General features: G+C 43.3%; 1 protein-coding gene across 1 annotated transcript in view; it reads right to left on the minus strand.

Annotated features, from left to right (window-relative positions):
• The window catches only part of slc9a1a (solute carrier family 9 member A1a), a 46,977-nt gene that overhangs the window by 15,264 nt on the left and 18,238 nt on the right, over positions 1 to 13,475 (minus strand). Inside the window, exons 2-5 of the mRNA XM_062985258.1 lie at positions 5,926 to 6,386; positions 4,541 to 4,791; positions 1,287 to 1,504; positions 917 to 1,119 (exon numbers count right to left, since the gene is read on the minus strand). Of these exons, the coding sequence (XP_062841328.1) occupies positions 917 to 1,119; positions 1,287 to 1,504; positions 4,541 to 4,791; positions 5,926 to 6,386 (1,133 nt within the window). The remainder of the gene's footprint in view (positions 1 to 916; positions 1,120 to 1,286; positions 1,505 to 4,540; positions 4,792 to 5,925; positions 6,387 to 13,475) is intronic.

Consider the following 13,475-nt stretch of genomic DNA (forward strand, 5'->3'; position numbering starts at 1 on the left):
TTGAAGATACACATGATTATTGCAGAAAAACCTCCATTTGCGTTGTTTATTCCCACTTTCCCCTGTATGTCGATGAGTCTGTCTCGAAACCTAGGGTGTGTTCGAAAAGCTAGTGCGCTCTCTACACAGGCAGCATTTTACATCGTCCTGTGCTGCGCTCCCGAGAAGGAGGCTGTTCGAAATCCTAGATGCCTTAAAATCCTCACTACTGAGGCATCTTAATATTTCAACGTTATTTTGGCTCAAGAACGAGTGAGCGTCCGACGCTGCCTTAGTGATCAAGGCAATCCCAGCATTCATTGCGGGTCGGGTGCTCTTCTCTCACAGGAAAATAAACATGGCTGAGGAGTTATTTTCAAACGTAAATAAAATATGACTGATTTTTAACTTGTATAAACTTGTACCGAGTGTTTTTATTTGCAAGTTCGGGCTTGTCAGGAAATGTAACCGTTATCGGTACATGAAGGGAGATGCTATATTGACGTTAGCGTGCTGTGCTACCTCAATCCATTGGTTTTAATGGCAAGACGCTAAACGCGAAACCCGATGGAAGCGCTGTCTGACTTATTAGAATCCTCTCTACTGAGGCAGCTGCCTATGTAGACAGTAAGACAGCAAAGCAGCTCCCTAGGTTTTCGAACACACCCCTAGAGTGCTCTATACATCGACGGCATCGTACATCATCCTAGGCACGCTCATGTTTGATATTATTTATAGTTTCAGACTCCTGAAATCTGACCCGATGATACACGATATACAGCAGCACTGGTGCAGCCCAAGCTCAAACCCAGTACTGAACCAGACGTGCATGGATTCAGGAGATTCAGAAGCTGTTATTTTGGGACATGCAGCTTTAAAAGACTAATGAGCTTGAGGTCTGGTGTCCATACACGCTCTGAAGCTAAGCTTCTCCTACCTGTACAAAGACGGTGAAGAAGATGACGGTGATGACGGCAGTGACGAACATGTCCTTCATGGGGAAATGTTCCTTGTTGAGCAGATAGATCAGAGAGAAGGCGATGGCTCCTCGCAGGCCACCGTACGCGATGATGAACTGGTCCTTGGTGGTGAGCTTGACTATGCGGAACTTGTTGATTACGAAGGTCAGACCAATGACTCCTGAGCGAATAAAAGGACGACAGATAATCAGCATGAACGAGTCTTCAAGCTTTATTCGACTTCAGCGTAATGTAGTGAACACAACAGTGATGTAAAATAATAATCAATGTAAGTCCATATTATTAAGCATGGATGAAACTGAACGCTCTAGAATGACCACCACTCACCTAGAACCCGAGCCACCATACACAGGATGACGGTCACGGTCACGAAGGTCCAGTCCCACTTGTGTTTCCCGGCTACAGTGGACACGCCGAGGAAGATGAAGATGAGCGTCTCGCTCACGCTGCTCCACATCTTCAGGAAGTACTTGATGGTGGTGTGGGACTTGTGGGATATGTTGGCCTCCACGTAGGGCCGCGTGACCGCGCCGCACGCGATCAGACTGCACAGAGGGAGGGACGAGTTAGCGTCGGTCCCTCCAGGTTTCATTAAAGTTAGGAAAAATAATTAGGAAAAAAAAAACTGACTGTACGGTTACACGGGGGACACAGCTGCCCCTGAGCCCATTACAATATAAAGCCTGCTCGACTGGGGAAAACGTCACCAGTGTTTTGTTTGTTTATTAGGATTTTAACGCCATGTTTTACACTTTGGTTACATTCATGAGATCATGAGTTTGAATCTCCAATTCACCTCACTTGCACGTCTTTGGACTGTAGGAGGGAACCCATGCAGACACGGGGAGAACATGCAAACTCCACACAGAAAGGACTGTGAGGCGACAGTGCTACCCACCTAGCCACCAGTGTCTTAACGACTTTTAGAGACACGCCCTTTTCCACCCACCGACACATTCCTCTTACCATAAGGTGGGCAGTTGTAGCCTAGTGGTTAAGAAACTGGACAAGCAATCGAAACGTCACCGGTTCAAGCCCCACCACCGCCAGGTTGCCACTGTTGGGCCCTTGAGCAAGGCCCTTAACCCTCAATTGCTTAGACAATATACTGTCACTGTATTGTCAGTCACTTTGGATAAAAGCATCCGCCGTAAAATAAGGTGACAGGTTGAGTTTGCTTCACAGTCGCTGCGATGCGACAACTGTTCCACGCACTTTAGAAATACAATCACAAACAGACGATTCTGGGACCTGAAGTTACTGACTTATGAAGTCTGTTTGCTGGAAATAAATCCACCAATCAGGGAATAATTAGTTGATTTGTTTGAGGGAACACTGAGGGACAGTGGGAGCCTGTGCAGCCTAGTGGGTGGAGCTTTGGGCTATCAATTAAAAAGTTGTGAGTTCGAATCCCAGCTCTGCTATGCAGCCACGGTTGGGTCCTTGAGCGAGGCCCTTAACCTTCTCGGCTCCAGGGGTGCTGTACAATGGCTGACCTTGCACTCTGACCCCAGCTTCCAAACAAGTACATGTGCTGTACTCATGTATACGTACGTATATATGACAAATAAAGCCGTTCATTCATTCACTGTCAGTCATTAGATTCTAATACTCAGAAATGCATCCAATCACCAAGCAGTGCAAACTACACGGTTGGAAAAATCTGATCGCTGAATTGCTCGCATCGTGTCGGGCGCCTCGGTGGTGCCTGTGAGGTTATAACCCAGGACTATTCATTAGAAGGTTGTCAGTTTAAATCTCGGCCCTTCCAGTCAGCCCTCGTCTCTCAACTGCTGAGCTTAATTGCAGGTCACATCTGGCTGAGCATAATGCGTGTCCATCATTTAGATCTACATACACGAATCTGGCAGACCATTAAGTGGATGTTCAGACGCCCAGATAAAATGTCAGCGACTGGAAAATGGGGAATAAAATCTTGCCGTAAGTGCTGGATAATACTCAGCGACTCGTCTGGTTTTGCTAGCATGTTTTATGACTGTGCTGCTGACCGATGCAGTAAACAGTATTTAAACTGAGCTTCAGGTTTTTGTGTCGTCACAACAAATGATTCAACTCGGCTGCTCCCAGCAGGGGTCGCCACATCTGATTTGGCTTTCCTGACCCAACCCTCCTATTTATCTGGGCTTGGGAGCGGCACCAAGGGTGCATTTTTGTGCGTTCCCTCAATGGCTATATTTACGTAACGACATGCACAGCAGCGTGGCTCTTAGCATTATGCGAACATGCAAATGACTTCTCAGTATTTCAGGTAGTGTGGGTGCAAAGTGTCACATGCAAAGCAAGTCTTTATTCTGGAGGGGTTTCAAATTATCAAGTAAACTAAACTAGCAACCATAGGTGTGTGGTTTAAACACAGGGGAAATCTGGCAACCCTAGTCTTAAGGCCAAGCAACCAGAGGTGTGTGGTTTAAACACAGGGGGAATCTGGCAACCCTAGTCTTAAGGCCGAGCAACCAGAGTTGTGTGGTTTAAACACAGGTGACATCTGGCAACCCTAGTCTTAAGCAACCAGAGGTGTGTGGTTTAAACACAGTTGAAATCTGGCAACCCTAGACTTAAGGCCGAGCAACCAGAGGTGTGTGGTTTAAACACAGGGGAAATCTGGCAACCCTAGTCTTAAGCAACCAGAGGTGTGTGGTTTAAACACAGTTGAAATCTGGCAACCCTAGTCTTAAGGCCGAGCAACCAGAGGTGTGTGGTTTAAACACAGGGGAAATCTGGCAACCCTAGTCTTAAGCAACCAGAGGTGTGTGGTTTAAACACAGTTGAAATCTGGCAACCCTAGACTTAAGGCCGAGCAACCAGAGGTGTGTGGTTTAAACACAGTTGAAATCTGGCAACCCTAGACTTAAGGCCGAGCAACCAGAGGTGTGTGGTTTAAACACAGGGGAAATCTGGCAACCCTAGTCTTAAGCAACCAGAGGTGTGTGGTTTAAACACAGTTGAAATCTGGCAACCCTAGTCTTAAGGCCGAGCAACCAGAGGTGTGTGGTTTAAACACAGTTGAAATCTGGCAACCCTAGACTTAAGGCCGAGCAACCAGAGGTGTGTGGTTTAAACACAGGGGAAATCTGGCAACCCTAGTCTTAAGCAACCAGAGGTGTGTGGTTTAAACACAGTTGAAATCTGGCAACCCTAGTCTTAAGGCCGAGCAACCAGAGGTGTGTGGTTTAAACACAGTTGAAATCTGGCAACCCTAGCCTTAAGGCCGAGCAACCAGAGGTGTGTGGTTTAAACACAGGGGAAATCTGGCAACCCTAGTCTTAAGCAACCAGAGGTGTGTGGTTTAAACACAGGGGTAATCTGGCAACCCTAGTCTTAAGCAACCAGAGGTGAACTGGAGTCAGGAACAAGAACATGTGACCCAGTAAACAGTGATTTTGAAATGATCTGTATGTGTTGAGCCATATACACCCTGAATTCCCATGATGCTTAGAGCCGCAGTATCACCAGCCTGCTGTCAGTTACATTTTACAACCTTCATTTTTATAAATATCCATAAAACCATTCACACCTAATGTTCATGCTAAAATGAGCCGAGGCTGCGTTCCAATACTCACGCCATGATGCCAGACAGGTGGAACACCTCGGCCGACAGGTACGCCAAGTAGCTGTAGACGAACACGAAGAGCGGCTCGATGACCCGCGTGTGCGAGGTAAATCGGGACGTGAACGCAGACAGGATCCCGTAGATGGCGCCCACCATCACGCCACCCAGAGACACCACGAGGAACGAAACGATGCCCAGAAAGATGTCGGCTACGGTTACAGAGCCCACGCTGGCATACTCCTCAAACAGGTGATACAGAACCTAGAGAGGAGAGAGAAAATTGGTAATTATTATATAATAACAAAATAATAATAATAATAAACTAATAATAATCATAAAAATAAAAACAACAATAAAATAACAAAACAAAATCAGTAAAAATAAAAATAAAAAAACTAATAATGCTAATAAAACAATGAAAATGTTAATAAATAATAAATAAAATATGTTAATAAAAAAACAATACAAATAGTGTTAATAATAATAATAAAAATAATAAAAATGATAATGCTAATAAAACAATAACAATGTTAATAAATACAAAATGTTAATAATAATTAAAATGTTAATAAAAACAATAAAAATAAATATTAGTGTTAATAATAATAACAATAATAAAAAAATAGTAAAAATATAAAAAACTGATGATAATGCTAATAAAACAATAACAACGTTAATAAATAAAACATTGTTAATAATTAAAACAATAATAAAACAAATAATGATAACAATAAACTTTGTAAAAATAAAAAGTAATAAAAACAGCAAGAAAAAATATAATGAAAGATAACAATATAAAAAAATAATAAACAATATTAATAATAAATAATAAATAAAATAATGTTAACAAAAAAACAATAAAAATAAATAGTGTTAATAATAACAATAAATTAATAATAATAAAAAAAAAAAACTGATGATAATGCTAATAAAACAATGACAATGTTAATAATAAATAAAATAATATTATGTTAATAATAACAATAATGAAAAAACTATAAAAATAACGATAACAGAAAGCTTTGTAATAATAAAAAGTAATAAAAACAGCAAGATAAAATAATAATAAAACATAACATTATGAAATTTTTTTTTAAAAAACAGTAATAATAATAAAAACGCTAGTAATAATAGCAAAAATGATTAAAAAAAACCCAAAGTTAATAGTAATAAAAACAAAAATAATATAAACAATGATTACAGTACTACAAATAATAATAATAACAATGATAACAATAATAATATTAGTAAAAACAAAAAAAGAGAATAATAATAATACAGAAAAATAATGATTAGATAATATTAATAATAATAATAATAATAATAATAATAATAATATCAGCAATAACAACAATAATAATAATTTGCCCCATGACTGAGCCTTGAGGTACTCACCACTGTGACGGCGTCATTGAGCAGCGACTCTCCGAACACGAGGATGTGCAGAAGCTCGTTGATGTGAATCTCCTCGAACACGGCCAGGACTGCCACGGGATCCACGGCCGAGATGACGGCGCCGAACAGCAGGCAGGGCAGCAGGGTGACCGTTTGCAGGTTGGTGCCCTGGATCTGGCACACGCCGAACAGCAAACCCCCGATGAAGAAGGAATTCCACAGCGTGCCCACCACAGCGAACATGAGGATGGTTCCCAGGTTCTCAATGAAGGGCCTGATGGGTAAAAAGTAGCCGGCGTCCAGGATGATGGGGGGAAGGAGGCAGAGGAAGAAGAGCTCGGAGCCCAGCACGGGTGGGTCCTCGCCCAAAAGTTTGATGAGCCCGCCCACCACCAGGCCCACCACGATGAGAAGGCAGCTCTCGGGGACGATGGAGGACAGACGAGGAATCAGATGAAATCCTGAAACATCAACAACCAAATACTTTTTATTTATTAGGATTTTAACTTCATGACGAGTTACACAAGATTCATCAGTTCAAGTTTAATATCAAACACAGTCATGGACAATTTAGTATCTCTAATTCACCTCACTTGCACGTGTTTGGACTGTGGGAGGAAACCGGAGCTCCCGGAGGAAACCCACAGAGACACGGGGAGAACATGCAAACTCCACACAGAAAGGACCCAGACTGCTCCATATGGGGGTCGAACCCAGGACCTTCTTGCTGTGCGGCGACTGTCTAAAATGTACAACTGGACAATTCACGCATTTATTCATTTATTGTCCATTTTATCACCGCTTTATCCTGGTCAGGGTCATGGTGGGTCTGACCCTGGACAGGCTGCCAGTCCATCACAGGCTGCGCACGCACACACACACACACACACACAGACACACGTAGGGCAATTTTTAGAAGCTCCAGTTGACTTGACTGCATGTCTTTGGGCTTGTGGGAGGAATTTGGAGCACCTGGAGGGAACCCATGTGGACACAGGGAGAACATGCAAACTCCTCACAGAAAGGACCCTGGCTGCCCAGCAGGAGAATCGAACCCAGGACCATCTTGCTGTGAGGCAACAGCGCCACTTTACTGCCCACAGTTGGACAGCATTTCTTTAAAATGATTACAGAATCACCCCACCACCATTTCCTGTGTCTCGCACACGCACACACACACTTGCGCACGTACACATACACTCTCGCGCGCGCGCGCACGCACACACACACACACACACACACACACACACACACACACACACACACACACAGTCTCAAACACGCACACGCGAACACACTCGCGAACACACTCGCGAACACACTCGCGAACACACTCGCGAACACACTCGCGAACACACTCGCGAACACACTCGCGAACACACTCGCGAACACACTCGCGAACACACTCTCAAACACACTCTCAAACACACTCTCAAACACACTCTCAAACACACTCTCAAACACACACACACTCTCAAACACACACACACTCTCAAACACACACACACTCACACACACACTTGCGTGCATGCGCACACACTCGTGCGTGCGCACACATACTCACACTCTCAAACACACACTCTCAAACACACACACACACTCTCGCACACACACACACACTCTCTGTCTCCCTCTCTCTCTGTCTCACACACACACAATTCACACACAGTACGGTGGCTAAGTGGGTAGCACTGTCGCCTCACAGCAAGAAGGTCCTGGGTTCGATCCCCGGGGGGAGCGGTCCGGGTCCTTTCCGCGTGGAGTTTGCATGTTCTCCCCGTGTCTGCGTGGGTTTCCTCCGGGAGCTCCGGTTTCCTCCCACAGTCCAAAAACTTGCAAGTGAGGTGAATTGGAGATACAAAATTGTCCATGACTGAAAATGTTTAGCTGCAGTTGTTGCTTCTAAAGGTGGCAAATACTTTATCATACACGACCAGCGAGTGTTTATCCTTCAGTAAAAACTGTATATAGTGTTTACCCTGATTAAATGCTTCCTTATTACATTACATTTTGAAATACCTTAAAAAATAAAGTGTAACAAATGTGCACAAACAAAAGGAATCAGAAAAGGGGGTGAATATTTTTTACATTATAAATACCAAACATTTAGGATGAAGTAGAAAAGTAACAGAAGGTGAAATGACACAGCAGTACTGTGGACATTTGGAACATGGAGTAACAAGCTGATTTTTTTCTTCACCAAAGTTCTAGAGAATGAAAATAAATCCCGAGAGAACAGATGAGACGCGAGGGGAGCGTGGGCCGTAATTACACATCAGTCACATCCTAATTACTGTGGTGCGAAAGGAAAATTGCAGCGTCACTCTGAACGGTACAGTCCTCACCGTGTCACCTCCAGAATAAAAGCTCAGCAGTGGCTCAGAGTTCAGGAGGGATCGAGGACGGGGTTGCAAAGGGTGCGTGAGCACATTAACGCTTTTATAAAAATAACAAAAGAGCAGGTGGAGGCGGCCATGACCGAACGCTGAGAACGTCCGACCTTTTCTTTTCCTTCACTTCAGTTTTAGCCGTATCACACAGCTCGAATTCATCCAGCCAGTTAAAAGCAAGTCACTCAGTTAGCATGTGTATTTCTTGTATAATTATCAGTACATTTAGCAAATTACTGTATATACTAAACTATACTATACAAAAAATCCATGGAATTAGTACTGAAACTATGACTTATCATCCGGCTGTATGTGAGGATCAGGTATCAGTAACTCAAAGAAGAAAACGGTGTTCATTTTCATCAGCCTCTTTATAATGGTCAGGGGTGTGGCAGGTCCGGTTCCACCAGGAAACACTGGGCTCGAGGCAGAAGCACCCTGGACACGGCGCCGGCCGACAGAACCCCCGAGATTCGACTTGGAATATTGGATATTCCAATTTATCCTTGAGGTGTTTCAAAGTTACCAAAGTTCTTCCAAACTAGTCATTAAACTGTGTCTTAATGGGAAGGGACCTTCCCTAAACTGCTGCCATGGCACAACATTAAAAGCACAGAATTTATTTTCTATCTTTCATTGTGTACAACTGTTAGCAATGCGTGTTGCTAAAACGTCTAGCACATAAAACAAGTTTTAAGCAAATAAGATCTATGTCAGTTACACACACACCTCAAAACAGCAAGACTTTATGACTACGTCCTATTTTTGACTCTTCACCCACTCTGGAGACGCACGCTAGCACAAACCGCAGACGTCCTGATTAGTTTTGTAGTGATCGAGACGTTCCTCACAAGGCATCAGTCGCGTCCATGTCAAAGCTAATTTAATAACCAGTTTACCCCTTTAATTGTGTTGGGTTTTGGTCTCAAGCAAATCCCCACCTCCCCACCTCCCCACACACGCGCACGCGCACACACACACACACACACACACACACATAGCTTAGACTGTCGGACTGATTATTAAGCATCATTTACATTTTCGGCATTTAGCAGACGCTTATCTAAAGCGACTTACAGTATACAGTCTAAGCAATTGAGGGCGTTTAAGGGCCTCGCTCAAGGGCCCGACAGTGGTAAAAGAAAGAAATTCCATTATGTTACTACATACAAATATCTATTTTTGTTTTGTGTTTTTTTTTTTTTTGGGGGGGGGATAACAAAGCTACTAAATATTATTAATAATTACTAACCCCAGATGTTTAGCCACACTCACTGCTAACAGGTTTAAATCAATAACATATATTATATATGAAGTAGCACTGTCGCCTCACAGCATGAAGGTCCTGGGTTCTATCCCCAGGTGGGGCGGTCCAGGTCCTTTCTGTGTGGAGTTTGCATGTTCTCCCCGTGTCCGCGTGGGTTTCCTCCGGGAGCTCCGGTTTCCTCCCACAGTCCAAAGACTTGCAAGTGAGGTGAATTGGAGATAGAAAAATTGTCCATGATTGTGTGATATAACCTTGTGAACTGATGAACCTTGTAAGGTGTAACTACCGTTCCGGTCATGAATGTAACCAAAGTGTAAAACATGACGTTAAAATCCTAATAAACAAACAAACATATGAAGAAACTTCAACTTTGTGGCAACAGTTTGGGGAAGGCTCTTTATTAGATCCATAGCTCCATAAATTGTTTGTTTATTAGGATTTTAACGTCATGTTTTACTTTGGTTCTATTCATGACAGGACAGTTATTAGTAGTTACTGGTAACACAAGATTCATCAGTTAAATTTAATATGAAACAAAATCAGGGACGATTTTGTATCTTCGATTCACCTCATTTGCACGTCTTTGGACTGTGGGAGGAAACCGGAACTCCCGGAGGAAACCCACGCAGACACGGGGAGAAAAGACCTGGATTGCTCCACCTAGCAATCGAACCCAGGACCTTTTTGCTGTGAGGCGACTGTGCCACGCTTATATTTATATGGAAGAAAAACAACAACATGATTTTAAGTTTGTCGCAACAGTTTGGGGAAGGCCCTTTATTAGATCCATAGCTCCATAAATACACAGTCTATGTTGTGGCTGCAAATGGGGGGGAACAGGAAGTCCAACAAGCTCATGGGCTCATGCCTATAGCAGCTTATTATTATTATTACGCATTCTTAAAGGTACTCATGCTTTAATTATTTAAAAATGATCAATACTGTAGGACGCAGGGTAAACGGCTTCATCCGGTGCTGGATATACACGCCGGGACCAGAAGCACAACAGCACATGAACGTCTCAGAAGCCAACATTCATTTCCCTCCCTCAGTGTAGCAGTAAATCCACAGCAGTCGATGTTTAGAGTTATGAAAGTGAGGATGAGAAATCACTTCGAAAACCCCGCGTGAATTCAATAACATCGGCCTCCACAGAGGAGTCGGGAGGGTACGCAGATCATCGGAGATCACAAACGGAATATTCTTGGTGCCTGGCCAACACTACACTTAGTGTAAAAGTGACCGCAGCCAAGAGCCGCAGCCAAGAGAGCTTTAAATAACACAAACATGTGATAAAGTGCACTGAAATGTGAATGACACAGCAGAAAATATGAACATATGAAATGATCTGAAAGATAAAATGTAAACACAGTCAAAATGTTATAATAATATGGAAGTGCCACACCCACACCAACCACCCACCCACCATATTAGCAGCTACAGTGTCCTGCACTATTCTGAAGGGTTTCAACAAGATACCTCCTCAACAGAGGAGCATCCGAGAGTTCATGAACTGACGATGGATGAGAAGGCCTGGCTCACAATGGACCTGAGCCACAGTTGTTCACTGGTTCTGTGGTCAGGGTTCCATTTAGGCCTCCACGTACCAAATGTATCGAACCACGTTTTGTACCCAGGGTCACAGTGGAACGAGAACAGGCCTTTCCCAAACTGTTGCCACAGAGAGTGTAATTTTATTTAGTTATTAGGATTATAACGTCATGTTTTACACTTTGGTTACATTCATAACAGGAACGGTAGTTACTCATTACACAAGATTCATCAAACACAGTCATGGACAATTTAGTATCTCTAGTTCACCTCACTTGCACGTCTTTGGACTGTTGGAGGACACCGGAGCTCCCGGGGAGAACATGCAAACTCCACACAGAAAGGACCCGGACCTCTCAGCCTGGGGCTCGAACCCAGGACCTTCTTGCTGTGAGGCGACAGTGCTACCCACCGAGCCACCGTGCCGCCCCAGAGAGCATGAAGTTTACTTTTTGCACCACGGAGCGGTTTCAAATAAGATATAATTTTACGGACCGGCGGGGGCGGGAGGATTTAAAATAGAATAAACTGTGCCGCTCACAAATGAGCTTTTTTGCTGCAACGAGACGCTGCTCCCACCTAGGTGTGATTAGAAACAATAACACCCGTAAAAAGTAGTGTTTTCATTGCTGATATACGTAGCTTCTCTAATCATACATTCTTTCTGTGAGGCCTGGTAATAAATGACCCACGGAGCGCCCGGTGGTTGGGGACCACTGCTTTACATGACTGATTTTATACACCTGTCAACGAGGGGTGTGGCCAAAACACCTGAACCTAGTACTTTTGGTCTTGTAGTGTACCGACTTTAAAAATCTGTTCGCTTCTTTCAAGTCAGGTTTAAAACATTAGCACCATTTCTGCTTTATATTAGTTGGAAGGTGTTTTAGGTTATGAATGTTTACTGATCACTGATACTGATCCACCCCGCCCTGTTTGCAATGTAAATGCAGTTTGCAAAGCATGTTGGTTCAGGAGGGCTGCTGTTCCTTGCACAAGCAGGAAATATTTTAAGTAGAGACAATGTGGCTTTGTGCATTTGAATTTGCTTGTGTTTTGATATTTGCATGATCAGCTGTGCATTTGTCCTAAGAAGATAAGTCATTCTTTTATCTCTTCTTTTGTACACTTTATTTAAAGCTTTTTTTTTATAGAAAAAGGACGACGTGTGTTCCGGTCATTTACGTAAAGAAAAAACCAAGAGGTGAAGTACTTGTTGCCCTTCCTCCCCCATCGCAAGTGCAAAACAAGGCGGGTGTATCAGCTAGCCAAAACGAGCAGCATCTCATTAGGGATTAATTTTCATACTTAAGCACAATTGTGTTACTGCCTGCAGTAAAAAGGACACACTCACGCTGCCGGGGCATTTGTCTAAGTAGCAGTAGCGACTGTGATGGACAGGAGGAGGAGTGATCACGGATAGATGTTTTGGAGACAAACTTAGGGATTAAAGATTGAGACGGTTTGAGCATGTGCAGAAGAGGGATGAGAGTTATATGAGAAGAAAAAAAGAGGAGGCTCTCCAGCCTTTCGGTGTGGAGTTTGCATGTTCTCCTCGTGTCTGTGTGGGTTTCCTCCGGGAGCTCCGGTTTCCTCCCACAGTCCAAAAACATGCAGTCAGGTTCATTGGAGACACTGAATTGCCCTACAGGTGAATGGGTGTGTGTGGGTGTGTGTGTGTGTGTGTGTGTGTGTGTGTGTGTGTGTGTGTGTGTGTGTGTGTGTGTGTGTCTGCCCTGCGATGGACTGGCGCCCCGTCAGGGTGTTACTGTGTGCCCTGCGCCCATTGAAAAGCTGGGATAGGCTCCAGCACCCCACTGCGACCCTGATTGGATAAGCGGTTAAAACAGTGAGTGAGTGAATCAACAGGCACATAAACACAAAATGAACCTGTCAATGAACGCCCCCTTGTGGAGGGTTTTTGTTACATCTTGTAAACCAGTGGGACCAGATTGTCACCAATTTTGTTAATAAAGTATTTTTTTGTTTTGTCTTTTGTTTTAATGCATGAACAGAATGTGGGCCGCTTGAAAAAACAAAAAACGTTTGAACAAACCCTGGTGTAGTGTAGTAACAGTCTGCCTGTATCTGAGTTGTTTCAGCGATCAGAGCTGTGATAACAGCGAGGGATTATGTAAAAAGCTCACCCTATAACCCTGATAACAATCATTATTAAAATGACGTACACTGATATAATTATACTAAACCATTGTTTATAAATCTGATGTTTGCTTAAGGACGGAGCGCCGTGCAACCTGACTATTAATGAGAATTCTCATATAACCATCAGCTTAATAATTAATAAAAAGAAGAATATAAAGCTTAATAATCGTTGATAAGAG

The sequence above is a fragment of the Trichomycterus rosablanca genome, chromosome 23 (assembly GCF_030014385.1).
Source record: "Trichomycterus rosablanca isolate fTriRos1 chromosome 23, fTriRos1.hap1, whole genome shotgun sequence".
Taxonomy (NCBI): domain Eukaryota; kingdom Metazoa; phylum Chordata; class Actinopteri; order Siluriformes; family Trichomycteridae; genus Trichomycterus; species Trichomycterus rosablanca.